The following is a 27,536-nucleotide window of genomic DNA, read 5'->3' on the forward strand; positions in this document are numbered from 1 at the left end:
TCTTTGTACTACAGTACTGAAGAAGGTGGTCTCTGGAATCAGAATGTCGGTCCTAATCCCAGCTGTACTATGTATTAATTATATACTCTTGTGTTAGTTGGTTAATCTCTCCTAGTCTCAATTTCGTCACCTGTAAAGTATGTATACCAATAACAATGCAACGTAACATTGCTACGAATACCGAATGAGTTAATATATAGTAGCATTTGACACATAGTATGCACTCAGTAAATGTTAGCTTCTGCTGTTGTCATGTTAGCATCCTCATTATCACAGCCGTTTCAGGGAGTTGCTGAGTTGGGCAGCTAGGAAGCCATGTCATTTCCCGCCTCCAGAGTTCACGGTACACACTTGGCCTCCTCCAGCTCCTCGGTGCGCTGGATGGCGTCCGTCTCGTACTTGGTCCTCCACTGGGCAACCTCGCTGTTGGCCTTGGACAGCGCCCTCTGCAGCTCGGCCTTGGCTTCCTGCTCCTCCTCATACTGTTCCCGCAGCAGGTCGCAGTCGTGGCGGGAGGACTGCAGGGCGTGCGCCAGGGCATTCTTGGCCTGTGGAAGGAGAAGTTTAGTGACTTAAATTTATTTTTTCAGTTTAATTTATACACTTAAAGTGGAACCTAATTGAACACATTAATTTTTATTTATTTATTTTAATGATTTTTATTTTTTCCATTATAGTTGGTTTACAGTGTTCTGTCATTTTTCTACTATACAGAAAATCGACCCAGTCTCTCTCTCTCTCTCTCACACACACACACACATATGTATATATACACATTATTTTTCTCACATTATCCTCCATCATGCCACACAACAAGTGACTAGATATAGTTCCCAGTGCTATACAGCAGGATCTCATTGCTTATCTACTCCAAATGCAATAGTTAACCCCAGATTCCCAGTCCAACCCACTTCTCCCCCTCCTCTTTGGTAACCACAAGTCTGTTCTCCAAGTCCATGAGTTTCTTTTCTGTGGAAAAACATGTTTAATTTTGATTAGCCAAGAAGATCTTTGGTAAAACTTACTTTCGTTTCTTCCTCTAGCTGACGTTTTAGCTCCTCAATCTGCTGAGTAGATGCTTGTTTAGTCCTTGAAAGTTGAGAGACCAAAGCATCTTTCTCATCCAGTTGTCGTGAATATTCACCTAAGGATCAGAGGAGTAAAAGAATTGTTAACAGCATAAACAAATAAGCCTAACGTTTGTGTGTGTGTATATATATATATATATATATATATATATATATATATGTGTGTGTATATATATATATTATATATGACAAATATGTATTTTATTTAATTCTAAATATTGTTACAGAACTGGCTAGAAGTAGAGATTTTTTAAAAAGCAGTATCTCTGTAGGAGTATAACAAGTAAACCAGTCTGCTGATTCTTTTTTTTTTTTTTTCTTCTCAGCAAATTCTGGTAGGTTGTTTACCCCTCTTTAATACGGTAGTATTGCTGTTAATTCACACTCCTGGAATTGCTTTCGTCTAGGACATAGTTGCAGGACTCAAAGCTTTACCAGCTTCTGTCTGCAGGCGTGCTCTTTGAGCTGTCAGGTCATTGATCAGCCGCTGCTGCTCTTCCTCCTTTGTCTTAAGTTCACTCATTTGATCTTCTAGAGTGCGGCACATCTTTTCCAGGTTTCCCTATGGGATGTATGGCAGTGAAAGACAAGATACTGAATGCAGTAAAAAGATGTTAACACTTGATTCTTTTTTTTTTTTTTTTGTCTCTCTAGGGCCACACCCATGGCATATAGACGTTCCCAGGCTTGGGGTTGAATCGGAGCTGTAGCTGTCGGCCTACACCCCAGCCATAGCAATGAGGGATCCCAGCTGCATCTGAGGCCTACACTACAGCTCACAGGAATGCTGGATCCTTAACCCACTGAGCAAGGCCAGGGATCGAACCCACGTCCTCATGGATATTAGTTGGGTTCGTTAACCACTGAGCCACAAAGGGAACTCCAACACATGATTCTTAAAATATTTTTAAGAATATTGTGTGTGAGTAGGAACTTATGGTACCAACTCTATGGAACATGCTAGACGTCAAGCATGGTGGGTGCAAAATGTTTCTAAAATGGTCATTATTGGGGCTTATTCGTTTATCTCAGTGGTACTGGATACTGACACTTGGATAAGGTAGATTTTGAAATAATCTTAGTCATATCCAGCATTTAAAAAAATGGAATAGAATGGAATATATTAGAATAGAAAACTTGAGATCAGTGCCTACAAACAGTGTTTAATGACAGAGTGATGGAGGTTCTTATAGGTTATTGATTACCCTCATTTAAGGATAGTAGTGAGTACCTTGGCTTTGGAAATGGTCTCTGCATTACTGCTGAGGTCATCAATCTCCATCTTCAGCTCACTCTTCTCCTTCTCCAGCTTCTGCTTGACCCTCTGCAGGTTGTCGATTTGCTCCCCTAGCTCAGCCACGCTGTCTGCGTGCTTCTTCCTAAGAGCAGCTGCCGTGGCCTCATGCTGCAGGGTGGCCTCCTCCAGGTCCCGGCGCATCTTCTGGAACTCAGCCTCGCGCTTCTTGTTCATCTCAATCTGGGCTGACGTCGCCCCTCCGGCTTCTTCCAGCCTCTCGCTGATCTCCTCCAGTTCCCGGGAGAGGTCGGAGCGCTGCTTCTCTGCTTTGGCCCTGGAGGCCCGCTCTGCCTCGATCTCCTCTTCAAGCTCCTCAATGCGGGCCTGGCAGAGATGCAGCACATTAACGGGAACTCATCTAAAGTTCAGGGCTTTGGGTACAGAAACAAATAGAGGTGTGATGACTGACCTGCAACTCTTTGATCTTCTTCTGTAGTTGAATTTCTACCGCCTGCTCATCGTCAATTTTGCTTAGCAGATTGCTGATTTCAAATTCTTTCCTTTAGACAGAAGAACAAGACATATTAGTACCCACATGAATTGAAGATGATGTTGCATAGAATTTTTTTCTGGAGTTCCTACTTTTTAAGTTTCTCATCAAGCTGTTGTTTGTCATTTTCTATATCTATTATGGATTCTTGGGCCAATTTTAGGTCACCCTCCAGTTTCCTCTTAGCTCTTTCTAGATCCATTCGAAGTTTCTTTTCTTGCTCCAGAGACCCTTCAAGCTAATGAGAAAGTAAACCTTGTTAGGAATTAAAAGTATATTTTTAATAAATTTTCAGGTCATATTAAAAATACACTTACATCATCCACTTGCTGCTCTAGCTTGGCTTTAGCTTTGTTCAGGGTGTTGACTTTGTCCTCTTCTGCCTGCAGGTCATCCAGGGTCTGCTGGTGGGCCTCCTGGAGGGCCTTCTTCTCCTTGGTCAGCTTTGCAATGGTTTCGTCCAGGCCTGCCATCTCTTCCGTGAGGTTTTTCACCTAGAAAGGTCAAGGCGAAGATTATCTCTATTCTAAAGCAGTTTAATTAGATGGCAGATTCTCTACATGCTATGTAGAAATATGGTTCCTACCTTGTTCTCTGTGGCATGTTTCTCCTTTTCAACCTTGGCCAGTGTCAGCTCAAGGTCATCGATGTCTTTCTTCAGTTCTGAGCACTCATCCTCCAGTTTCCTCTTCTTGGCTGTCAGGTCGGCATTGATCTCTTCCTCATCCTCAGCTCTCTCAGTCACCTCCTTGATTTTGGCCTCCAGCTGGATTTTGTTTTTAATCAGTTGCTCACACCTTTCCTCTGCATCAGCCAAGGCATCAGCTTCCTGTGGAAAGATTCATTGAGCTATTTAGAGAATTTGTTATTTAGTTGGGAACTTGTTCCTTGCACAAAATAGTAGTGTTTATTGAATGATAATGAATTTTTCAGTGTGAATATGAATTAAACTTAATTGAACATTATTACATTGTCTGGATAAATGTAGCTAATTAGATGTGGAACTGTAGATTTAGAAGCAAATTAGTCTGAAAAATGACTGGATTAAAGCAGTTGACTGTTTTAAAAAGTATTGTATACAAGAGTGGAGGGACCCAAGGAAGCCTGGGTTCTTGCCCAAATTTGCCTCTATATGTATGACCTTGGGCAGATTGCTTTGTTTTTCTTATTTTTAGTGATCTCATCCAATTAAAAGGGTTGGAATAAATGACTAAGAACATTTCAGCTATAATATTTGAAGCTTTCAACTTAATCAAATTGGTTAGTTTTGGTTGTGATCATTCCTTTCTTGCCTCAAACAACTGTTAGATTGAATTAAAAAAGAAAAAAAGAACATAAATAATTTTATGCCTAGGAGTACATTCCCATGTACACTCAGACCTCCCTGATAGTCCGTCGTAGTGCTGTAACTGTCCAAGATTTCCATTTCCATTTTAAGAATTACTTATTAGTCACAAAATGAATTTTAGAATACCTACGAACTTATAATTTTGAGAAATTACTTATGTCAATAAAGTTTCTCTAAGTGACTAAAGAACTCATGAAAATTAGTTCAGCACTAATTATTTTGGCCCCAGGGAAGATCTTTAACTTCTCAATGTTTGTTTATATCTTAAGTTTTTAAAATGCTTAAATGGATGATAACAGGGATTTCCCAGGGCTCCTTTGCTTTTATTTATTTATTCGGCCACATCTGCAGCATATGAAAGTTCCTGGGTCAGGGACTGAACCCATGCCATTTCAGTGACCTGAGCACTGCAGTGATGATGCCAGATCCTTAATCCACTGCACCATAACGAAACACTTTTTTTTCAGTCTTTGCTTTTATTTATTATTATTATTATTATTATTATTGTCTTTTTGCCTTTTCTAGGGCAGCTCCCATGGCATATGGAGGTTTCCCAGGCTAGGGGTTGAATCGGAGCTGTAGCCGCCAGCCTATGCCAGGGCCACAGCAACTCGGGATCCACGCCGTGTCTGCAATCTACACCACAGCTCACGGCAACGCCGGATCGTTAACCCACTGAGCAAGGCCAGGGATCGAACCCATAACCTCATGGCTCCCAGTCAGATTCACTAACCACTGCGCCATGACAGGAACTCCTGCTTTCATTTTTAATGGTGATAAACAAGTGAATATTTACTTAGTGAGTAATGAGAATACCTATGAAAAGAAGCTAAGCTTTTATTTTTAATGGTGATAAACAAGTGAATATTTACTTAGTGAGTAATGAGAATACCTATGAAAAGAAGCTAAGCTTTTATTTTTAATGGTGATAAACAAGTGAATATTTACTTACTGAGTAATGAGAATACCTATGAAAAGAAGCTAAGATGAAGAGGCTGTGATACTGTGCTTTAAGGAAAATGTAACCATCATATAAGTGATTTTATCAGAAGGAAAAGTTGAAAAAGCCTCAGAATTTTAAGGAAGCTATCCTTTTTTTTTTTTGTCTTTTTGTCTTTTTTGTTGTTGTTGTTGTTGTTGCTATTTCTTGGGCCACTCCCGTGGCATATGGAGGTTCCCAGGCTAGGGGTTGAATCGGAGCTGTAGCCACCGGCCTACGCCAGAGCCACAGCAACGCGGGATCCGAGCCGCGTCTGCAACCTACACCACAGCTCACGGCAACGCCAGATCGTTAACCCACTGAGCAAGGGCAGGGACCGAACCCGCAACCTCATGGTTCCTAGTTGGATTCGTTAACCACTGCGCCACGACGGGAACTCCAGAAGCTATCCTTTTTACAGGTTTCTTCATGACATTGTTGGGCTTGTTGAATCAGGGAGATAGGAGGTTATATTTGGCCAGAGTGCTGGTTCCAAACCTACCCCACTCTGGTTATAACTCCTTCTTGAACCAATAAACAGAGACCTTAAGAACTTAGGCATTGGAGTTCCCGTTGTGGAGCAGTGGTTAACAAATCAGACTAGGAACCATGAGGTTGCAGGTTTGATCCTTGGCCTTGTTCAGTGGGTTAGGGATCCGGCGTTGCCGTGGGCTGTGGTATAGGTTGCAGATGAGGCTCGGATCCCATGTTGCTGTGGCTGTGGTGTAGGCCGGTGGCCACAGCTCCGATTGGACACCTAGCCTGGGAACCTCCATATGCTGCAGGAGCGGCCCTAGAAAAAGCAAAAAGACAAAACAAAACAAAAAAGAAGAACTTAGGCATTGAATCAAAGGAAGAATCTCTGCCTTCCACTCTGCTGGTTCAGTTCAAGTAATGGCTGATGAATTTGTTGAGCTCGATCTTGGGGGTTGGGGAAAAGAGATACAGAGAGAAATAAGAATAACTGTCTTTCTTGAACTTGTATATAGCCCCATACACTTGCATTCAGAAAATAGGGAGTTCCCTGGGGGGGTCTAGCGGTTGTTACTTGGCACTTTTACTGCTGTAGCCCTGGTCTGGAAACTAAGTTTCCACTCAAGCTGCTGTACACCATGGCAGAAAAAAAAAATGCGGCTATACTTTTAAGGCTGGGATGAAGCAGGCAAGGCAAATGAGTAAAATGACAGATTTGGGGACCTGCCTTTGAACTGCTTCTTTCATGGTTGTTAAATTTGTGATGTGGTTAGATACATTCTTCAATCTCCCATTTTTCCACTTGCAATTTGAAAGTAATGGGTACCTTATTTCCTCACAGGAATGTTGAAAGTTAAGTGAAATACTGGAAAAAGCAACTGGAAATTTTCTTTGTTGAGAAAGGGCCATTTGTGAATGCAAAGTCTGTGTGAATTCGAGAAAAACTGTGTAACGTGGTGGTGCATTCAGCATGCAGAGTACTCACAGACTGAACCTGGAGCTGCAGGTCGTTTTTCTCTTTCAAGAGAGTCACCATCTTTTCCTCCAGTTCCTTCCTCTTGGCCTCTGACTTGGCGAGTTCATCCTTGGTTTTCTGGAACTCCTCCTTCATGGTGGCCATCTCCTTCTCGGTCTCTGCGCTCTTGAGCAGAGGCTTGATCTTGAAGAAGAGTTTCATCCAGGGCCAGTGCTTGACGTTCATGAAGGCTCGGATGTTGTATTGGATGCAGAAAAGAGCTTCTCTGAAATGACAGAAAAGTATCAGTGTAGACTGTTCCACTCACTGGAGACAGTGTTGTTTTATTATCTTTTTAATGTTATTATCTCCTTTTAATGACCTCTCCCAACATATAAATGATATCTCAAATTCTGTATATTTTTTGGCTTTTTAGGGGCACACCTGCAGCCTATGGCAGTTTCCAGGCTAGGGGTTTAATCGGAGCTGTAGCTGCTGGCCTATGCCACAGCCACCGCAATACCAGCTCTGAGCCGTGTCTGCGACCTACACCACAGCTCATGGCAATGCCAGGTCCTTAACCCACTGAGCGGAGGGGGGGGGCAGGGGTCAAACCCACGTCCTCATGTATACCAGTCAGGTTTGTTACTGCTGAGCCACAGTGGGAACTCCAAATTCTGTATATTTATGCAGGCTTCACACACATGCCCTGACACTCAGAGTGGTCCTCAGTATGACCACTTTGTCAGTGTGTCCTGCTCATATTGAGCAGTTCTGTGTTTTCAAGCCCCTGTCACTCTACCCAAGCAACTGACTCTAGAGGAGGAGAACTTTGTATAGATGAGCAGCAAGTACCATTTTAAGATTATTTGAGAATTCACAGTATTAATGATTTGGGAATGGATGTGGCATAGTAAGCTGTTTGTGCTGCTTGGCTGTTGGCACACTGATGCAAACTGTGAAAGGGCATGGCTTGCTTTCTGAACTGCCCCACCCAAATTGAGCTTACGATTTATCATGTTTTCCTTGAAGCCTCTGCTCTTATTTTAATCATCCCTGAATTGTCTGTTCTATAAACTTTTTTTGTTAACATCTTCACATAATGTACTGGTTTTTCTCAAATCCTTTCAGATGCTTCATTCTTACCTGCACAGTTAGATTGTTAATGTCTGCAGGGCATTTAGCCTGGATTGAGCTCCAAAATTTCTTTCATTTAAATAAAATTTTAAAACAGTAATAAAAGATACCCCTCTGCACACTGTGGCATTAGACTGACAAGGTTTGACTACCTTGTAACAATGTGTCTGTCTCTTCAAGCTTGTTAAAATGGAAATTCTATTTCTCCAGGTTCAATTTATAGGAACCGAAACTCTCAGAAGGCAGGTAGCATGACATAAGCCATGATGCTGACACACGGAAAAGACTCGGGAACACTTAGAACAGAGAAGTAAATAAGTGTAGATGAGCAGAATGAATGCAAATGTGTGTGTGAGGACAGGGAACGCAGTGGTGCTGGGTGGAGAGAATTGGATGATGTTAATTAGGGAAGGGGAAGTGGACATTCTCAACTGGTAAATGGATAAATTAGGCCGAGAAGAAAGGGCTTGTGCAAACATGAGAGTAAGAGATAAGCACATTGCTCAGCAGCCTGGAAAGGGCTACGCAGTTGGGCATGATAGATGAGGTGGGAATAGGGAGGGCCTTGACAGACACACAGGCAACTTGGACTTGACATGAGAGACCACGGGGAACCACACACTGAGATGTGGCATGATGGAAATAGTGCTTACTGCAGATTACTCCTGCAGCTGGACATGAGATGAATGAAAGGGAGAAACTGAGGGACGAGAGAAGCCTTGAGGGGAATCCAAGTGTGAGGGGTTAGGCAAAGGCTGATGTGTTGTAGGAGTGTGTTCTGAATGGGCAAAAAGTTCCTATTAACCTCAAAATGAAAGAGTTAATGAGCAGGAAGGCTGGTTTACAGTACAGTCCTGATATTCTGCAGGATTGTTACCTCCTCTGCAGCATCTTCTGATATTCTACCCTCATCAGGAATCCCCTGCAGACGGCTTGAGTTCTTGTTATAATCTGAGCCAACTTTTCATCTCTCATTTCTTCCAGAAGACCCAGAAGGCCAGCTTTGAAGAAAACCTGGAGAGAGGGAAAGCCACAGGTCATCCGCAGACTACAGGAGTTGCGGAAATGGCAGAAGCTAGTTGGATCAGGTGTAAGTAAATGATAGCTATACCTTTGTATGTCCAAATTTGTACTGGGTGTGGTCAATATCAATTGAGGCAAGAAGTTTCTCCGAAGCCTTCTTGCTGTCGATGAACTGTCCATCTGGAATAGCACTTGCATTTAAAACTTTGTATCTGTTTAGTTGAAGAAAGAAAGAATAATTAGAGAGGTATGGTCATATATGAAAATCAAACCACACCAAAAACAAATGTCAATAAAAATCTCAGAGAAAAAGCCAAAGTAGAAAATCCAACTGTCCTTTAGGCTCAGGTAGTAAAACAGTACTATTTTTTTCATGGTCTAATGCCAACTTCCTTCCTACTTTTAAGGAATGCCACTTTTTCTAACCTGTATTCTGCCCTGCCAGCACAAGACTACATTATTTGACTTAATAATATTTACTAAGCAGGATACGTGAAATACAGTGAACAGAGGACAAGAAGGAAGATGATTAAATCTTCAGAGCATTCAGTGCAACATGACAGAGAGACACTGGCCTTTGTTTAAAATCCCCGTATAGGATTCTGCTTGGGAAGCCCTTCCTGCAGATGCGGATGCCCTCCAGCACGCCGTTACACCTCAGCTGGTGCAGGACGAGTTCATGCTCCATGGCCCCTGAAGAGATGTCAGAGTGCTCACCACTGGGCACTGGATTTCGCACTGGTGCCTGTTTGATTATTTCATGCTCTTAGATCTTACCAGGAGTTTTGGTTTCATTGGGAATGATACACCGTACAAAGTGAGGGTGAGTGCTCCTCAGATTGGTCATCAGTTTATTTAAGTTCTCCTAGAAAACCATATAAAAGGGACTGATGAGAAAGGTCCATTTCAGATTCCTTTTTTCTTTCTTTCTTTCTTTTTTTTTTTTTGTAATTACATGGAATAAACCTAGGCACCTCTTTTAACTACCAGATCTAAGTCTTTGAGGCTTCAGTTGCTCAGTATTTTAAAGGTCTCAAGCATTCTAGCCTGCCACATAATCCAGAGGCCAGAGTGCTGGGAAGAAATGCAGGTCTCCGTGGTATTCATTTATAACACCTAGGAACTGTCCTGTAAACAAACTGAATTCCGGAGCCTTGATGCACAGGAAGTGTTGTCCTGGGAATCAGAAGACAAAAGACTATAGTCTTGCATTGCCACTAATGAGCTGCTTGACTCTATAAAATCCTTTTTGTCTCTCTGGGCCTCATCTGAAAATAGCTGAGATTACCTCTAAGGTTTCTTTCATCTCTCTCTGTTAGTTGTTTTCACAGTAGCAGTTTACAGTGGTAACCTAGGTTAGCAAACGGTCCTGATGTTTGCCATTCCATTCTTGAGTTTATTATTCCCTGGGACCTGTAATTTGTTTTTTTCTCTTTCCTTTTGTTTCTGTTTTTGTTTTTGAAGAGTCTAAAATCATGACACTATATGACCTTGTGTGGGTGGATCGTAGGTGCCTGAAAATGATCCACAGTTTGAAGCATATGGGGGGAGTTATTCCAGTGATAAGAGTTACTGGTTATGACAAACAATGGTGCTTTATTCAACCACAGAAAACTGGCATATAGATATTTCCTAATATTTCTTAGGTATAGTCTTTGAGAAGGCAGGGTTGCTTTTTTTTTTTTTTCATATCTCAGTAGCCATCAGGAAATTAAAAAAAAAAAATGAGTAGTATGAGTTTCTACTCTTCAAAATATGTACAAAAATAAGTTGATGAAGCAAGAGTATATTTGGTGAGATAATGCAAATTGGTAGTGAGAAAGAAAAAAATAGAGCAGTTGTCTTGTTTAGGTCAAGAAATGTTGCATCTGCATTTTAGTTTTAAGGGAATAAGACTTAGTCATACAAGTCCTGACAAAGCACCCATTAGACCAGCCATTTCTTACCTTCCCCTTTAGAAGAGCCAGTTTTTAAGTCATCTCAGAGAAACATATTATTTGTAGCAACATTAGTATACTGTTATCTTATTCTCAAGAGATATTTTCTAGTTTAATCGTCCATTTAAAAATCACTAGGTTTGCTTTAAGTGATTTTCAGCTATTACAAAAAATTAAATCCCCCTCAGAGGGCAAAAATGTGTTTTGGTGGAAGGATGTCTTAAAGAGTATATATATATCTCAGGTTTGTTCTCCAAGAGGGGCTTTGGAACACTCTCAAAGGACTGTGGTAGTGAAATAAAGATACAGCTTTCCACAGGGATAGCTCCAAAGTGCAGCTGTGCTTCCTTAAATATTAGCCTTATTATAGAATAGGAAAGCTTCTAAGGTCATTTTGGAATTTCTGAATATGTTAGATGAGCATAATAGGAATTGGGTAAAGCATTCCACCCTACAAGAGAGGTACTGCTTTGGCTCTATCCTGAGAAGAGTGACTATTTGAAATAGTTCCATTCCCTCCTAATTTATCTAAGTCTATAATTATGATAATTCATAAATACTGAATATATTTTTTTAAGTTAAATTTGTACTTTACCCTGAAAAGGGCTGACACAGTCTGGAAAGATGAACCCTTCTTCTTAGCACCTTTCTTTGTGCCGCTGTCTAAGATAAAAAGAAAACCCATCAATTAGAGTCCCGGAGGCTAACATGGTATGTGAACATTCTGTGGGAATGGGTTTACTTTAGATAAGGGGCACGGAAAGTACCGGCTTCAGCACTAGCGTATGTAGAAAAGAGACTGGCCAGAGTCTTCATTGCAGACTTCTGGTACAGCCCCACCACTGTGTCATTCAGGGGGTCCTTGTTCTTGTCCAGCCAGCCAGCAATGTTGTAGTCCACGGTGCCCGCGTAGTGGATCAGGGAGAAGTGGGCCTCGGCCCTGCCCTTGAGCACCTTGGGCTTCTGGAAGTTGGCCGACTTGCCCAGGTGCTGGTCATAGAGCTTGTTCTTGAAGGAGGTGTCTGTGGCCTTGGGGAACATGCACTCCTCCTCCAGGATGGAGAAGATGCCCAGTGGCTAAATTCGGAAAAGTAGATGTTGGTGTCAGTCTATCTTGTCTCAAAAGATAGAGTCAGTGGTTCTTATTTGATTGAATTGAATTATGAGCACTCCTGATTAAATACATTTAGAAAGTAAACCAGGGTCATAGCTGAAAGAAGTCCTTTTGTTTCCGCTAGCATGACTTTTCCACCATTCTTTCTCTCATTGAATCCATAGTATTATTTTCAATTCAAAGAATAACTGGATAAAAACTCCAAATGTCAGCACAACGTGTGGAGGCAATTTATTTATTTATGTTCTGTATTTATCACATTTTTTCCCTATTTGGTGAATTAATCTATTGTCAAACTTTTTATTTTACTTAGTGACTTAGAATGATGTTTACTTTATATGCAATAATTTAATAGTATAAATAACTCAAACCTTAAAGATATATTGTGCATTTAATCTCCTTAAAGATAGATTATGAAGAAACATAAGCAATTTGACTTCTTAATTCCAAACAGATTACTTTTCATCTAAGCCCTAGCTGTGTTACCTGTGCATTAATTGTTATTTAGAAAATAGAGTTATTCCTATTGCTGACATCTTGGATCATAAAGGATACAGATTTAGAACTAATGAGGTAGTTTTTCTAGTGAAACAGACTATATCAATAGAGATGCTGCTTTAATATTAGATCTAAGTCAGTGTTAGAACAAAACTGGTCACAATTAAACTAATGAGTTCCTATTGTGGCTCAGCAGTAATGAACCAACTAGTATCCACGAGGAAACGGGTTCAATCCCAGGCCCCACCCAGTGGGTTAAGGATCCGGTGTTGTCGTGAGCTGTGGTGTAAGTCAAAGATGTGGCTTGGATCCCATGTTGCTATAGCTGTGGTGTAGGCTGGCAGCTATAGCTCTGATTCAACCCCTAGCCCGGGAACTTCCATATGCCACAGGCACAACCCTAAAAAGAAAAAAGAAAAAAGAAACTAAACTCTTATGTAAAAGTTGAAAAGAATCATTTCTAAATAGTCCTTCTCTAATTTGTTCTGATACCAGTCTATTTAAGATTATAGCAGTACTTTCTATAGTTGCTTAAGACACTTGTGAAAGTTACCCTTACAGCTTAGGTTTTCTTTTGAGATCAAACAGACCTTCTCAATGAGCTCGATGCAGGCGGCCAGGTCCATCCCGAAGTCGATGAACGTCCACTCAATGCCTTCCTTCTTGTACTCCTCCTGCTCCAGCACGAACATGTGGTGGTTGAAAAACTGTTGCAGTTTCTCGTTGGTGAAGTTGATGCACAGCTGCTCCAGGCTGTTGAACTGCACAAAACCAAATTGTGAACATTAGATGGATTTTTATAGCAGTAGAATTTATTGCTGAAAAATCTTTTATTGGGAATTCCCATTGTGGCTGAACCCGGCTAGTGTCTGTGAGGATGTAGGTTTGATTCCCTGGCCTCGCTTAGTGGGTTAAGAATCCGGCATTGCTGCAAGCTGTGATGTAGGTTGCAGATGTGGCTCAGATACTGCATTGCTATGGCTGTGGCGTAGGCTGGCAGTTGCAGCTCAGATTTGACCCCTAGCCTGGGAACTTCCATATACTATGGCTGTGGCCTTAAAAAAAAGAAAGAAAGAAAAAATCTTTTATTGAAAATAATGTGGATTGTAGTGATGAAACGAAATTTAAACTGATTATTTCTTCAGAAATCCCAGGAGAAAAATGATCATTTTGACATGAACCTTTTGTATGATTTCTGGGCATTATTTAAAGACACAGGTATTAATCACGCAGCAAGAGTTCTGATAAAATCTACCTCCTTCCACTTCTGAGATTGCATAGGCAATAATGTTCATTAAATAATATACATTAAAACTACAACAGAAGTACAGTGCAATGATTAATGGTTCAGATTTAAGGGCGAAAGTAATTTACCGCAAAACTTCACTTCTTTTACCACCCCCACCCTCTAATTCAAGATAAAGTTCACATTTTCACTTTTGGCTGTCACATTATTAAGGAAAGCTTAAGACCTTTAATGAAATTAATAGGCTAATTTCTCTCCTATTCATATCAAACACTTGGTAAATCCTTCCTGTCAGGTCAGTGAAAGTAGGGATCAGATGTGGTATAGCAGTGGAAGATCTGACAGAGTCTTGCTAATAATTGACATCCTCATTTTAGAGATGATGAACCTGATGCCCCAGAGAGGAAATGGTGTGTGTCAGATGAACCTGGAAGAGGAGAGACTATGAACCGTCACTATGCCTCTACTTCAGGCCCCTGCTCCCCCATAGGCGGTGCCTTGTGTATGGATCAGATGCTACAGATCCAGGTTCCTGTTCTAGCTTTGCTTCATATCACTGGAGGATCTTTAGCAAGTGTTTTGATTTTCTTGCATGTTTCTCCACATGGAACTAGGAGTAATATTAGTTACTCCTTCATGGGTTGATGTGAAGATAAAATGAGGTAACATTTTGAAGTGCTTAGCAGAATGCCAGAAATACAGACCTCTCAATAAATGTTAGCTGTTTTTTTATTACTACCACTGTAATCCAGTTACGTCCTAGGTATTTTGTTCTGGGTGCAGTACTGGAGAAAGCAGTGTAGACACTGCAAAGGTAAATGAATGATAATACCCAGTATATCAGAGCCGAAATTGACTTTTCTCCCACTTTTGATTAATGGGATGACAACTCACATCAAAGATCTCAAAGCCGGCGATGTCCAAGACGCCGATGAAGTACTGCCTGGGCTGCTTGGTGTCCAGCTGCTGGTTGATGCGGGTGACCATCCACAGGAACATCTTCTCGTAGACGGCTTTGGCCAGAGCACCCACCGCATTGGTCACCTTTAGACATGGTAATGACTGTTAGAGTTTTTAATGACGTGTTCTGAAGGCCTGGGGTGTGAGATTCATAGAGTTATGCACTTGCCTGCTGGACAGTCTGGCCTTTGGTGACAAACTCATTGCCGACCTTGACCCTGGGGTAGCAGAGGGCTTTGAGCAGGTCAGCAGAGTTCAGACTCTGGAGGTAGGCAGCCTTGTCAGCAACTGCAGAGACACAGTTTGAGAAATGTTTAATGGCGATATCCTCTTTAATGTAATCTTTCCATTTTCTTCCAATCCATTTTCTTATTTAAATAACAATCTTTAAATAATTCTATAGAAGATCAGGTGAGGCCCTCTACATTAGAGCATGTCCTTGCTAATAAGTGGTCATTCGGCCTTTGGTGATTTATTGCAAGCAATTCCTAAACAAGAAGCATATATCCAGAATTTGTGGAAATACTTTATGTAAGGCAAAAACTGGGGTTCCTGCTCTTAAAACACAGTAGGTGTAGTTGGAAGAAGGTAAATATACTTTCTCTCAGTTTTGTGCCTCCCGATTTAACCTCACCAAGTCAGTTTCTTTGTCAGAAAATGTGGGGATTAAATTTCACTGCATGATCCCCACAGGGTCCCCTTCTAAACTTCTGTCAGTGACTGTGGTGTAAATGCCACATCAGGCACAAAGGTTACTGCTGAAAAGTTTACAGTGGGGAGAGAGAATGTCAAGTTGAGGTGCTCAGGAAAGGTTCCATGTTCTTTCCATATGTAGAGTGTATGATTTTTCTTTCTTACTTTTTGATCTTACTTGCTGCCTAGATTGTCTGCAGGTTTACATATAAACAGCATACACATGTGCACAGCAGTCTAGACACATCCTTCACCCACAGCTCTGTGTTTGGGAGGATTTTGTATCCCCCACCTCCACCCCACAAGGTTTACCTGGCTGGTGCTGAGCAGACTGGCCTTCCCAGTTATCCTATATACCTTCTTACTGTTGCAAGAGCACGTTCCAACTCATTCTCTCTAATTGATCTGATCCCAGGTTACGCTTTTTGGATTTATCCTTACAAATGGCTATTAGGGTTCATTTAAACTTATTTAGGCTGCTTAGAAATGATGGAGATATGGAAATTTGAGGAGGGTGAGGAAAGCATGTGATGTGTATATGCCGTTCAGAAGTCCTGCTACAAAGAAGATGTGAGTTTACAATAAGTGTTTTTTCTTGTCACATTCTCTAATTTAAACCCAGGTGGAGGTTCATTTGGTACCTTCTGTGCCATCTGGCTCCGCTTGCTCCTCACGTTGCTTTTGCTTGAATTTCATGTTCCCATAATGCATTACTGCCCCTGTGAGCTTGTAGATGGATACTTTCTCCTCAGGAGTAAAGCCCAGGATATCAATGGCACTCTGTCAGGAGAGACGAGAGGACAAAGGTTAGGGCAGAAGAGACTAGCATATTTTGGAGAATTTACACTATGTTCTCAGATAACCACACTTACAGTGGGTTGCTCTTGTTATTCCCATACATAATGGGTTTTTAAATAAGTAAGTGTATGTCTTACATCAGTGGCCATCAGCTCCTCTTGGTCATCAATGCTGGGGACAGTGATCTCGCCTTGACTGACAAAAGCGTAGTCATATGGGTTGGTGGTGATCAGGAGCATTTCTGGATACACAGAGTTCAGGGTATGTGTTTTACATAAGAAGTTGTTAACAAAAGTATCAGCTTTCGTCTATGAATTTAAGTTCATTCTTACCAATCAGATCTGGCTTCTTATTGGAAGTGATCTGATAAAAAATATGGTAGCTTCTTTCTGCCTTCAACTGGAAAGTAACTCTAGACTTTTCTAGAAGATCTGGAAAGAGAAAGAAACAGGTATTGAATTGGGAAAAATACCAACGCTGCCAAGATAGTAAATGAACCGCAGTGGCTTTGGCTAAAATTGGGGGTATTGCATCAGGCTTCATTAAGATTTTAATGTGATGATCCATCCTCTTGGTACTCTGTGTAAGCACCCCAAATACACATGGCAATTACCTAAGGATCTCACCGCTTAAGAGCAGAGAGTGAACTACACCTGCTGTAGTAAAAATAAACTTTTCATGTGGATGACCTGTGACCTCTGTATTATAATTGATCCTTACTATCCCCTCCTTCCTCGGATCCCCTTAGATTCTTTGGTGAGGGACTACCTTGGAAATACCTACCAAAGCTTAGATCAAGAGCAAATCACAGAAATGCATTGTAAGCCTTCAGGAAACTCATAGATAGTCCTACTCTTTGTCCTGGAAAAACTGTCAGAGTTGCTTCTGAGGCAGGAATTCCAGAATGTGCTACTGAACCATCAGTCTGAGATCAAGGTAAAGAAAGCACACAGCAGTTGTGTGTAAGCTGGCATTAGCTCTCAGGCAACACTGGCAGCAGTCTCAGTGCTCACCAAGTGTCACAGAGCATCGCTTCAGATGAGCTCACTTGTCTCTCTGACTTTCAACAGTCCTGTTACTCACATGTTTCGATGTCAGCAGAAGCCAGCTTCCCAGTGGTACCGAAGTGGATCCTGATGAATTTACCCTTGCACGTGAGAAACAGTGATGTCAGAGACCAAACTGGAAGCGCACGAGGGAGAAGAGACTGAGATAATAACTCAGACAGGCTTCTCTGGCACCCGAGGGCCGCGAAGACCCTTCAGTGTGCAGGAGACTTACAAAGCGAGAGGAGTTGTCATTCCTCACGGTCTTGGCGTTGCCAAAGGCCTCGAGCAGGGGGTTGGCACTGATGATCTGATCTTCCAGAGTCCCCTGCCGAGAAAGGCGAGAGCAGTGCTCACCTGTGGGGCTCCAGGAGTTTCTCCCCGGAGAGCCCAGGCCGAGCTGGGCTCCTGATCCCGGCAACCTGTCTCACCTGCATTTTGCCAGAAGTAGGTTCCTCCTTCTTCTTCTCCCCAGTGACGGCGATTGTTGCAAAGTACTGGATGACACGCTTCGTGTTCACAGTCTTTCCTGCCCCGGATTCTCCGCTGTCACACAGAAACAGAGAAGAGATCAGAACTAGAGCTCATGATGTCAACATCTAAGACAGTCACCATGAGCCAGAGAAGAAGAAAAAATCACATACGTGATTAGGATGGACTGATTCTCACGGTCTGTGAAAGAAAGAGCAAGACCATTAGTTTTTTAAAATATTCAATATGGAGTCACCATCGTGGCTCATTGGTTAACGAATCCAACTAGGAACCATGAGGTTGTGGGTTCAATCCCTGGCCTTGCTCAGTGGGTTAAGGATCCGGCGTTGCTGTGAGCTGTGGTGTGGGTTGCAGACATGGCTCGGATCCCTCGTTGCTGTGGCTCTGGCATAGGCCGGTGGCTACAGCTCTGATTGGACCCCTAGCCTGGGAACCTCCATATGCCGCAGGAGCAGCCCTAGAAAAGTCAAAAAGACAAAAATAAAAAATAAAATATTCAATATGAAGATTATTTACTCTGTTCAGATTAAACACAGCTTATTCTTTTTTAAACATTTGGCAGATGTCGCCCGTGATTTTGGTTTTGTGTGTAGCTCCCAGACAGTACTTGCTTCTTGGAGTAAAATTTGTGAAAATGAGAGGCAGAGAATCGTCGATTTCTTTTTGTGTTTTATTTTATTATTATTGTTTAATTGAAGCATATTTGATCTTTTTGTATTTTATTAATTTAAAAACTTCTGTTATGCATAATTTCAAATATTTACAAAGTAGAGACAATAATATAAAGAATTCCCACACCCATCATATACTTTCAAGTTAATATTATTTGGCCAGTTTTATATAATCTATACTCCCATCTCAAGTTCACTGGGTTATTTTATTTTATTTTGCTTTTTAGGGCTGCACCCACAGCATATGGAAGTTCCCAGGCCAGGGGCTAAATCAGAGCTGTAGCTGCCAGCCTACACCACAGCCATAGCAACTGCAGGATCAGAGCCGCATCTGCAACCTGTATCACAACTCATGGCAACGCTGGATCCTTAACCCACTGAGCAAGGCCAGGGATTGAACCCACATCCTCATGGATCCTATTCAGGTTTGTTAACCGCTGACCCATGAAGGGAACTCCCTCACTGGGTTATTTAAGGAAAATTCCAGGCATCATGTAATTTCTTCTGTAACTACTTCGGTAGGAGTCATAGAATTTGGAAGTTTCACTTAACAGATGAAACTGAGACCCGAGAGGAATGTGACTTTTCTAATAATTCCATAGCTTAATCAAGATATTTGGTTCTTTTAACTTCGATTTTATATATTTCTCTGCTACTCAACCTCCTTCCAGGTCTTTATTAATTTGACTGCTGGTAATACTAAAAAAAAGAAGGGATGTGGAATTGTAAACGTTGGTGTTCATTTACTTTTATTTTATACACATTTCTAAGTCATAAAAACAAAAATTGTCACTACTTATATGACTTATATGTTGGATTTATACTGATTTTCTGATTTGTATAAATCTTTAATTCTAAACTGACAGACTAGATTTTAGAGAATTCTCATCTAAAAATCTATTCAGAGAAATAGATACTAATTTGGTTACTGTTTAGATGTGGATATAGACTTTAGAAAACTTTAAAGCTCTATTTAGGGAAGTAGATAGAGGTTTTGGAACATAATCAGATTGATTTCTTTTTCCAATAGAATTCATGAAAGATCCTGTCACATCTAGTGGGAACATAGATAAGAAAGCAATATTCTATGCTCTAACTGAATGAAGAGCCACAGTTTTGCATGGTTTTATACAGAAATCCTGTTTGGAGACATAAGTAATCTTGAATTTGGAGCACCTCCAAAACTTGGAGGGGTGGGGGCCTCAGTAGGGGTAGTGGTGTACACAGCAGTGTAAACGCAACTGCTGAGTATTGAAGCCTCTGAAATGACCGCATTCCCAAGTGGCTCAGTGGGTGAAGGATCTGCGTTGTCAGTGCTGTGGTTCCAGTTCGATCCCTGGCCTGGCAACTTCCACATGCCACAGGTGTGGCACAGCAAACAAATATGCTGTGGAAGGAGCCTGCATTTGGATAATTTCTGGAAGGCAGTAAAAGGCAGTTTATTGGCATGAAATCCTTGTAGAACTGCTGGCCAATTTGTAATGGAATATTCCTATTTTATCCCTTTCTCTTCTCTCTTCTCCTTTAAGATAATTTTAAAACAGTTCAAGAAAAACAAATTTTAAAAAAAGAACAAAATCCTTTCAAGTTTCTAAAATCTCGTGGAAGAACAGGAAACTCAGGAATTTAGAGTATCTCCAAAGGCAATACAATTGGTATGTGCTGATAAAAGGTTTTAATGCTGTATTTGGGCCTGCAGTTTGTATCAAAGCTATTTGTGCCTTGATAAGATAGGAATAACAGACTTTGATATAATTTTTAAAAAAAGTTTTCAAAGATGGATTTTTATTTTCTTCCATTCTAATAGGAAAATGCTTCAAAATCTTTGGAAGGAAAGTCATAGCTCTGTCTTTACTCATGTTCTACCCCAAAGGCTGACAATATTAGTTGTGTCTGTTAAAGATAAAGACAAGAATTTACAAGGTTTTCCAGCTATGGCTGGTAACTATTTTCCTTGATTGCTGTGGATATGGATATTTTAAAAAATCTATTTTAGTTTTTTCCTGTCCAAATCAGAAAATAAAATATATAGGAAAAACAAGTATGTTTATAGAGGTCTACTAATTGTTTTAACTAGGCTTCTGGTTACTAGCTGGGTCGGCGTGGGCAGGTCGGTGAAGTAACTCAGTGAGCTTCACTTACTCATCTATAAAAAGGCCGTGGGGAAGAATACGTGACATTAACAGCTCTGAAATTTTTTTGAAAACAGTGTGAAGCCCCATGTGGCTGCAATATATTATTGTAATCAAAGCCCAAAGTCTGTTTGTTCGTTAAAGATTCTATTTCCACATTTCTGTAAATAGATGGATCAATCACTCACCAGTCAGCATGAACTGATAGGCGTTGTCGGAGATGGAGAAGATGTGGGGCGGGGCCTCCTGGCGCTTTTTGCCTCTGTAGGCCGTCACCACCTCGGGGTTGTACACCGGCAGCCACTTGTAGGGGTTGACGGTGACACAGAAGAGGCCCGAGTAGGTCTGAGAAAATCAGAATATTCAGTGTGAGGGATTTGTTTGAGAGACGGATGAAATAAAGAGCTGCTGAAGGGCGCTCACGTAGATCATCCAGGCTGCGTAACGCTCTTTGAGGTTGTACAGCACGCCCGGCTCGTGCAGGTGGGTCATCATGGCCATGTCCTCGATCTTGTCGTATTTGGGAGGGTTCATGGGGAAGACTTGGTCTTCTCTGACAGTTAGAGTCTGGCAAGTAAAGCAAGAGACCAGTTTGTATTAATGCTGAAGCTGGGGTTTATGCTTATCTGTTTGGGTTATAGAACTACAATTGTGGACATTTTCCATTATATTACTCAATGTCCTTTAAATAGAGGCATGGAAATATATTCATTTTAGAGGCTGATGGTAAGAAAATCTGTTTCCTGTGATAAGCTAGGATACATACTACTTTTTAAACTTTTTTCCTCCCCCATTTCCCTGTTACAGATTTATGTATCAGTTTATAGCCTTTTACTTTAATAGGTTTAATTTGTTATTTTCTCTTGCCATTCCTTACAAGAAACTTTGCTTTGGGGGTAAGGAAAGCTGGAAGTTAATACATTATTTTCTTTTGATAGGAGAAGCTAGTTTTTATTTCTCCCAAGTTTGGGGATTTAGACTGGGAAGTGAGGAGTTGAAGAGAAATGTTGGAAGCTGATGCTAGTGGGTTAAAGTCCCTTGGATAGTTGGGAAAAGGAGAAATGGGGATACTGCTAAAAATTTCTTTCATCTTCCAAATGTGATGTCTATTAATGGACCAAAAGGATGTTTGTATTGACAATAGGCTTAGAGATTCTGAGCAAGGAAGGCTTCAACTTGAAGTGAGGAGATAGAGAAATAAAACAAATATTCTTTCCTTTTGTTTTTACTTACTGCTCCACGTTCTGTCTTTACAGTTACTTTCCCCCCTTCCTTGCTTTGTATGATGCTCTTCACATAGGATTCCTTGGGCTCCGTGACAAAAACTGATGTTTTAGCATCAAAGGGCTTGTTTTGGGCTTCAATCCGCTCCTTTTCCGATTTTCGAAGGTAAGGAGCAGCTTCGCCAAAAATAGCCATCTCAGCATCTGAGCTTGCACTCATGGCTGCGATTTATCAGAGAGAATTCTGCCTTGGGGGAAAAAGGGAGGAAAGAAGAAATAGAAACCAGAAGTTATACATGTGAGCTAGAATTTGAAATGAAAGCACTGTTGTCGTCTGCCTGAGCTGTAACTGTTCTTCCAAGCTGTTGTTGACCAGTGTTCTAATACAGTAACACTAGCACAGGGTTGGTTTGGAATGAGATTGCAATTTGAGGCTCCATTTTTAAGACTTTGAAAATTTCCTTCCCAGCTGGCATATCTTCTTCATCAGGGCGGGGCACCCACAACTGAGTGAGAATGGAATCTCTGCGTGTTTTAATCTCCAGACTGTAACAACATCTATAGCTAAGACTGTTGTTGATTGATTGTTTTATAGCAACTGTCATTCTTTAATCCCCACTTTTCCTTCTGCATAATGTTTGCACCTGCCATTTGCTAGGACAGTCATACGGTCAGGAGGGAAAGTTTGTCTTGTGTAGATGAAGGTTGAGCTTTTCAAAGCTATCAAAAATGCCTTTGCCTTTTAGATGGCCATTTTTTCTCTCATAAGCCAAATAATTATTTTTAACAACTACCTTATATTAACATTTGGTGTTATATCTCTTGGTGAATAGTTGAAAGACCCTCAATAAATTATTACTCTGGGGGGTTTTTTTGGCTTGTTACCAAGACTTAGCATTGCCTTAATTCCAAAATCTCTTTTAACGTTCCCCTTTTGGCACAAGAGATTTCAGCTGTCATTTAACAGAGCTAACTGCAGAGAAATGAGAGCTACAGGATGAAGGTTCTTCCTCCCACATAAATTCCACAGGCTTCTTTTCTTTCCATCCAGAAAAAGAAAAGAGACAGAAATGTAAGGGTTTATTACATGCATGTGAGCCATTGTCCTGTGTGAATAGGTATGTTTTTCTGTGTTGGCATGTTAGATTGGTTGGGTCTGTCCTTTGCTCTCAGGCAGTGAGTTACTTGGGCAAGGGACAGGATCTCTTCTAAATTAGGTATGATATTTAGCGGGTGTAATACTTGTGATTTTAAATGAACAATAGCTAATCTTTCTAAAAACAATAATGAATCATAAAAAAGTAGATAAAATGCTATGGTTTTAACAAGGTGTTTGTTTTTATTTACATCTTTTTTAGGGCTGCACCTGTGGCATATGGAAGTTCCCAGGCTAGGGATATAATCAGAGCTGGAGTTGCTGGCCTACACCACAGCCACAGCAACACCAGATCTGAGCCTCATCTGTGACCTACACCAAGGCTCACAGCAACGCCAGATCCTTAACCCATTGAGCGAGGCCAGGGATCGAACCTGCATCTTCGTGGATACTAGTTGGGCTCGTTACTGCTAAGCCACAATGGGAACTCCCTTAATTTAATACACTTTTAGATTAAGAATTTTTCCAGTTGTTTAAGAAATATTGGTAAAACATATAAATATTCAACGCTTGTCAGTAGAGGGAGGTTGGCCTGGAACAGCCTATTGCCCCTGGACAGTTCTAAGTGCAGCTGAAAACTCACTGTCAAAGTTCATTCTTTTGTAAATGGTCCTTTATCCTGGAACTCAGATGATGGTGGTCTCTGAGAATAAGACATTTTGAAAAACTGATTTCCCAGCATTTATAAGCAGTCATTTGGAAGCACAGTCTCCTTACATAAGTAAAGACAAAACCATGGAAATGGTGTACAAAGAAGAGCCATTCTCAGCTTCATTAGACTAAATCCCCTGTCATCAATAAATGAATAAAGCCGAGTCTCACCTCTGGATGCCAGATGAAAATGCAGGTTCGGAAGTGCCTAACACTGTAAACCAACAAGTTTCTTATTAGTGAAGCGCTGAAATTCCAGTATGATAGTTACAGGATTAAGATTTCCCTTGTCTATGGAATTCCCATTGTGGTTCAGCAAGTTGAGAACCTGACATTGTCTCTGTGAGGATGTGAGTTCGATCCCTGGTCTCGCTCAGTGGGTTAAGGATCTGGAGTTGCTGCAAGGTGCAGCATAGGTCGCTGATGCCCACTTGGATCCGTCATTGCCGTGGCTGTGCCATAGACCTGCAGAGGCAGCTCCCATTCGACCCCTAGCCTGGGAACCTCCATATGTCACAGTTGCAGCCATATTAAAAAAAAAAAAATTCCTTTTCTAAAGCTTGGCTCTGTGGAAATAAAAGTCAAAGTTGAGAGGAACAGTTTCACTCCCTGGGATGGGCCCTGGGGTAAGCTGTCTCTGCCCCCTTGGAGTCCTTCCAGCTCCATGGTCCCCGTCACTTACCTCTGGGCTCTTGGTTGAGATAAAGCAGGAGGGCTCGTCCTGCTTATATAGGAACTAATGTGCTGATGCCGCGGCTATTTCCTCTTTGTTGGGGCAAGACATTTGGCAGCCCGAACCCTCAGAATAATGTGTACTGACATTTGGCATGTTTGGATATAATTAGAAGGATTCATATCATTTTGAGTATGCGGACCAATCTCCTATAAATAATTTGACAGGGACTAATCTGCAGGCAGAGAATGCTTTCTAGTGTGCTGGGAGGGGAAGCTTTCATGGCGCCTGGTGGGGCCTCAAGACAGGTTCCTAAGAGCTATATTCGTTTTGGCAAACACTTTCACACATGCCTGTGGTAACCCAATGATCGTGTACTCTGCGACACGTTGCTTTCAGGGCCCTAGCCACATTTCCTTCTTTGTTCCCACAGGCAGTCCCACCTGCTTCATTCCCTCGGGTCACTGCCAAGGCTCACCCTTGGAGTCTGGGCTTAGGGAGCAGAGCCAAAGGGAAAGGAGGTTCTACACTGAGTCGCTATCCTTGAGCCAGTGCACATCCCTCCAGTGTTGAAAAAAAAGGATTTCATATTAGAAAATAATACGTATTCGTGTAGGAAAAAAGATAAGCAAAGAGAAAAAATATCTGTCATCCCAATATGCAGAGATAAAATAAGATATAGACATATAAGTGGGGTCATACTATATACACATAGGTATTTCGTACATATTTTATAACCTACCTAAAAATTAGATCATAGGTAACTTTCCTAACATGAGTGTAATTTACACCCTTATTAAACAGATTATATTATGATCATTCTTTTTAAATTAAAAAAATTTTTTTTTTAACTTTTTAGGGCCTCACCCGCGGCATATGGAAGTTTCCAGGTTAGGGGTCGAATCAGAGCTGCAGCTGCCGGTCCACGCCATAGCTACAGCAACGCTGGCTCCTTAACCCCCAGAGCAAGGCCAGAGATTGAACCGGCATCCTCATGGATACTGGTTGGGTTCCTAACTCGCTGAGCCACAATAGGAACTTCGAAGTAATTTTTTTTTATTTTTTGCTTTTTAGGATTGTACGTGCGGCATATGGAAGTTCCCAGGCTAGGGGTTGAATTGGAGCTGCAGCTGGCCTATGCCATAGCCACAGCAACACCAGATTTGAGGCTCGTCTGCGACCTACACAATAGCTCATGGCAACGCTGGATCCTGGGACCCACTGAGTGAGGCCAGGGATCGAACCCACAAACTCATGGGTACTAGTCGGGTTCATTTCCACTGTGCCACAATGGGAACTCCCCAAATCTTTCCTTTTTTAATGGTTAGGGATATTGAGGTATAATTTACATACAGCAAAGTTCACTCTACTAGGTGACAGTAATATGAGAGTTTTCTTTGCTGCTATTTAAAAAAAATTTAAACTTCACAATAGAATTCACTTCTTTTGTTTTACAGTTCTATGTGCTTTTGCATGTGTACTGATTCTTGTAACCATGCAGAACTTTATTTCCATGAATTTTGATAAATATGTGCTATTGTGAACCTCTTACATTCTAATTAAATGAAAAATTAAAGCCTTGCAGATTAGACTAAAATTCTCCTTTGATGAACACTCATGGTGAAAGTAGTTCCCTGCTCTTTGGAGTAACCATTGATACTAGTTTGGTTTGATATACTCCAGGCCTTTTCTGTGCACTAATTAATTTATATTTTCCTAAGTATAAACATTATATTTATATACATATTAGTTAATGTAACTAATATAAGTTATTTACTAATATGTATTACTAATTTATACTAATAAGTTAATATAAATTTACTAATTTATACTTAGGAAAGTATAGTGTAAATTAGTGATATTGGCCTGAGAAAATTGGCCCATGGGAAATATATAATTAGATGTTTAAAATGTATTATTGATAGATATGTCTGGCCACTTGTGATGGAGCATGATAATGTGAGAAAAAGAATGTATACATGTATGGCTGGGTCATCTTGCTATGTAGCAGAAAATTGACAGAATACTGTAAATCAGCTATAATGGAAAAAAATTAAAATCATTATAAAAAAATAAATGTATCATTGATAGCATCTTAGTTTATATATTTACCAACTTGCTTTTTTTGCTCTATTCTCTTAGTTCATTTTCCATATTAGTCCATAAATAAAATGTGGGAAAATTTCAGACATATACAAAAGTAAGGAAATTGGCGCAGCAACCTCATTGTCACTCATCATCTAAAATTAGTAGTTATCAGATCATGGCCAGTCTTGTTTCATATATACCCCTACCCATTACCTCCACCCCCAGACTATTTTGGTATTACTCATTTGACTGTTATTGTGTGGAATTCTCTGTTTCTAGATTGTAATCATTTCTTTTTTGTACAAGTTGTAAAAGGTGTCTCCTGGTCCAATAATAATCTTAACTTTACTGTGGCATTTCAGGCCTATAAAAGTTTAAAATTTTATGTAGTTCAAGTTATAAATGCTTTTCATTTACATTTTTGCTTTTTTGTGGATATTATGAAAGAAAGCCTTCTTAGGAACTCGGGGTTATAAATAGATTCTGTATTTTCACTCTACTGCTTTAAAAAACATTGAGGTTTATAATCTAGCTGTTTGTGTGTGTGTGTGTATGCACATGTGGTCTGTTTCTGGAGTCCACATTTTGTACTGTATTCTGTGCCAGTAGTACATGTGTTTTGATAGGGCAAAATTTCCCTAAGTGTTTATTTCAGAATTGTCTTGATAATTCTTGCAATCTATTGTTTATTACTTTTAGAATCATCTTTTTTCAGATTATTAAAAAAATCCCATTAGGATTTTGATTTGGATTAAGTTTTATTAATAAGTTAATTTGATTAGAATTGATATCTTTAGGAGTTCTCTGCTGGCACAGTGGTTTAAGGATCTGGCATTGTCATTGCTGTTGCTTGGGTTGCCGCTGTGGCACAGGTTCTATCCCTGGCCTGGGAATTTCCACATGTAGCAGGGGTGGCCAAAAAAAAAAAAAGAATTGGTATCTTTACAATAGTGAGCCTTTCAATCTACAGCTATGATATATTTTCCTGTTTATTCCATGTCTTTTTAAAAATGTTCTTTTGTCATTTTTTCCCTAGGTTTTTTGTTTCCCATAAAGTTCTTATTTTATTTTTTTCGTCTTTTTGCCTTTTGTAGGGCCGCTCCCGAGGCATATGGAGGTTCCCAGGCTAGGGGTCCAATGGGAGCTGTAGCTGCCGGCCTACGCCAAAGCCACGGCAACTCGGGATCCAAGCCGCGTCTGCGACCTACACCACAGCTCACGGCAACGCCGGATCCTTAACCCACTGAGCAAGGCCAGGGATCAAACCTGCAAACCCATGTTTCCTAGTCAGATTCGTTAACCACTGTGCCACTACGGGAACTCCCTTATTTTTTTTTTTATTAGATTTTTTTCCCTAGGAGTTTTAC

General features: G+C 40.8%; 1 protein-coding gene across 1 annotated transcript in view; it reads right to left on the bottom strand.

Annotated features, from left to right (window-relative positions):
- LOC125113907 (myosin-8-like) overlaps positions 1 to 21,821 on the bottom strand; it is a 29,687-nt gene extending 7,866 nt beyond the window's left edge. The window contains 28 exon segments of the mRNA XM_047756829.1: positions 352 to 548; positions 1,026 to 1,144; positions 1,524 to 1,650; positions 2,320 to 2,709; positions 2,795 to 2,885; positions 2,968 to 3,113; positions 3,193 to 3,369; positions 3,462 to 3,704; positions 6,662 to 6,917; positions 8,646 to 8,782; positions 8,880 to 9,003; positions 9,367 to 9,484; positions 9,569 to 9,656; positions 11,324 to 11,391; positions 11,496 to 11,805; positions 12,931 to 13,101; positions 14,481 to 14,633; positions 14,635 to 14,834; positions 15,881 to 16,019; positions 16,175 to 16,278; positions 16,370 to 16,468; positions 17,121 to 17,184; positions 17,319 to 17,411; positions 17,515 to 17,629; positions 17,728 to 17,755; positions 20,567 to 20,723; positions 20,802 to 20,945; positions 21,612 to 21,821. Coding sequence (XP_047612785.1) covers positions 352 to 548; positions 1,026 to 1,144; positions 1,524 to 1,650; positions 2,320 to 2,709; positions 2,795 to 2,885; positions 2,968 to 3,113; positions 3,193 to 3,369; positions 3,462 to 3,704; positions 6,662 to 6,917; positions 8,646 to 8,782; positions 8,880 to 9,003; positions 9,367 to 9,484; positions 9,569 to 9,656; positions 11,324 to 11,391; positions 11,496 to 11,805; positions 12,931 to 13,101; positions 14,481 to 14,633; positions 14,635 to 14,834; positions 15,881 to 16,019; positions 16,175 to 16,278; positions 16,370 to 16,468; positions 17,121 to 17,184; positions 17,319 to 17,411; positions 17,515 to 17,629; positions 17,728 to 17,755; positions 20,567 to 20,723; positions 20,802 to 20,945; positions 21,612 to 21,821 — 4,268 coding nt within the window.
- Positions 21,822 to 27,536: the final 5,715 nt, after the last annotated feature.

The sequence above is a fragment of the Phacochoerus africanus genome, chromosome 14 (genome assembly GCF_016906955.1).
Source record: "Phacochoerus africanus isolate WHEZ1 chromosome 14, ROS_Pafr_v1, whole genome shotgun sequence".
Lineage (NCBI taxonomy): Eukaryota > Metazoa > Chordata > Mammalia > Artiodactyla > Suidae > Phacochoerus > Phacochoerus africanus.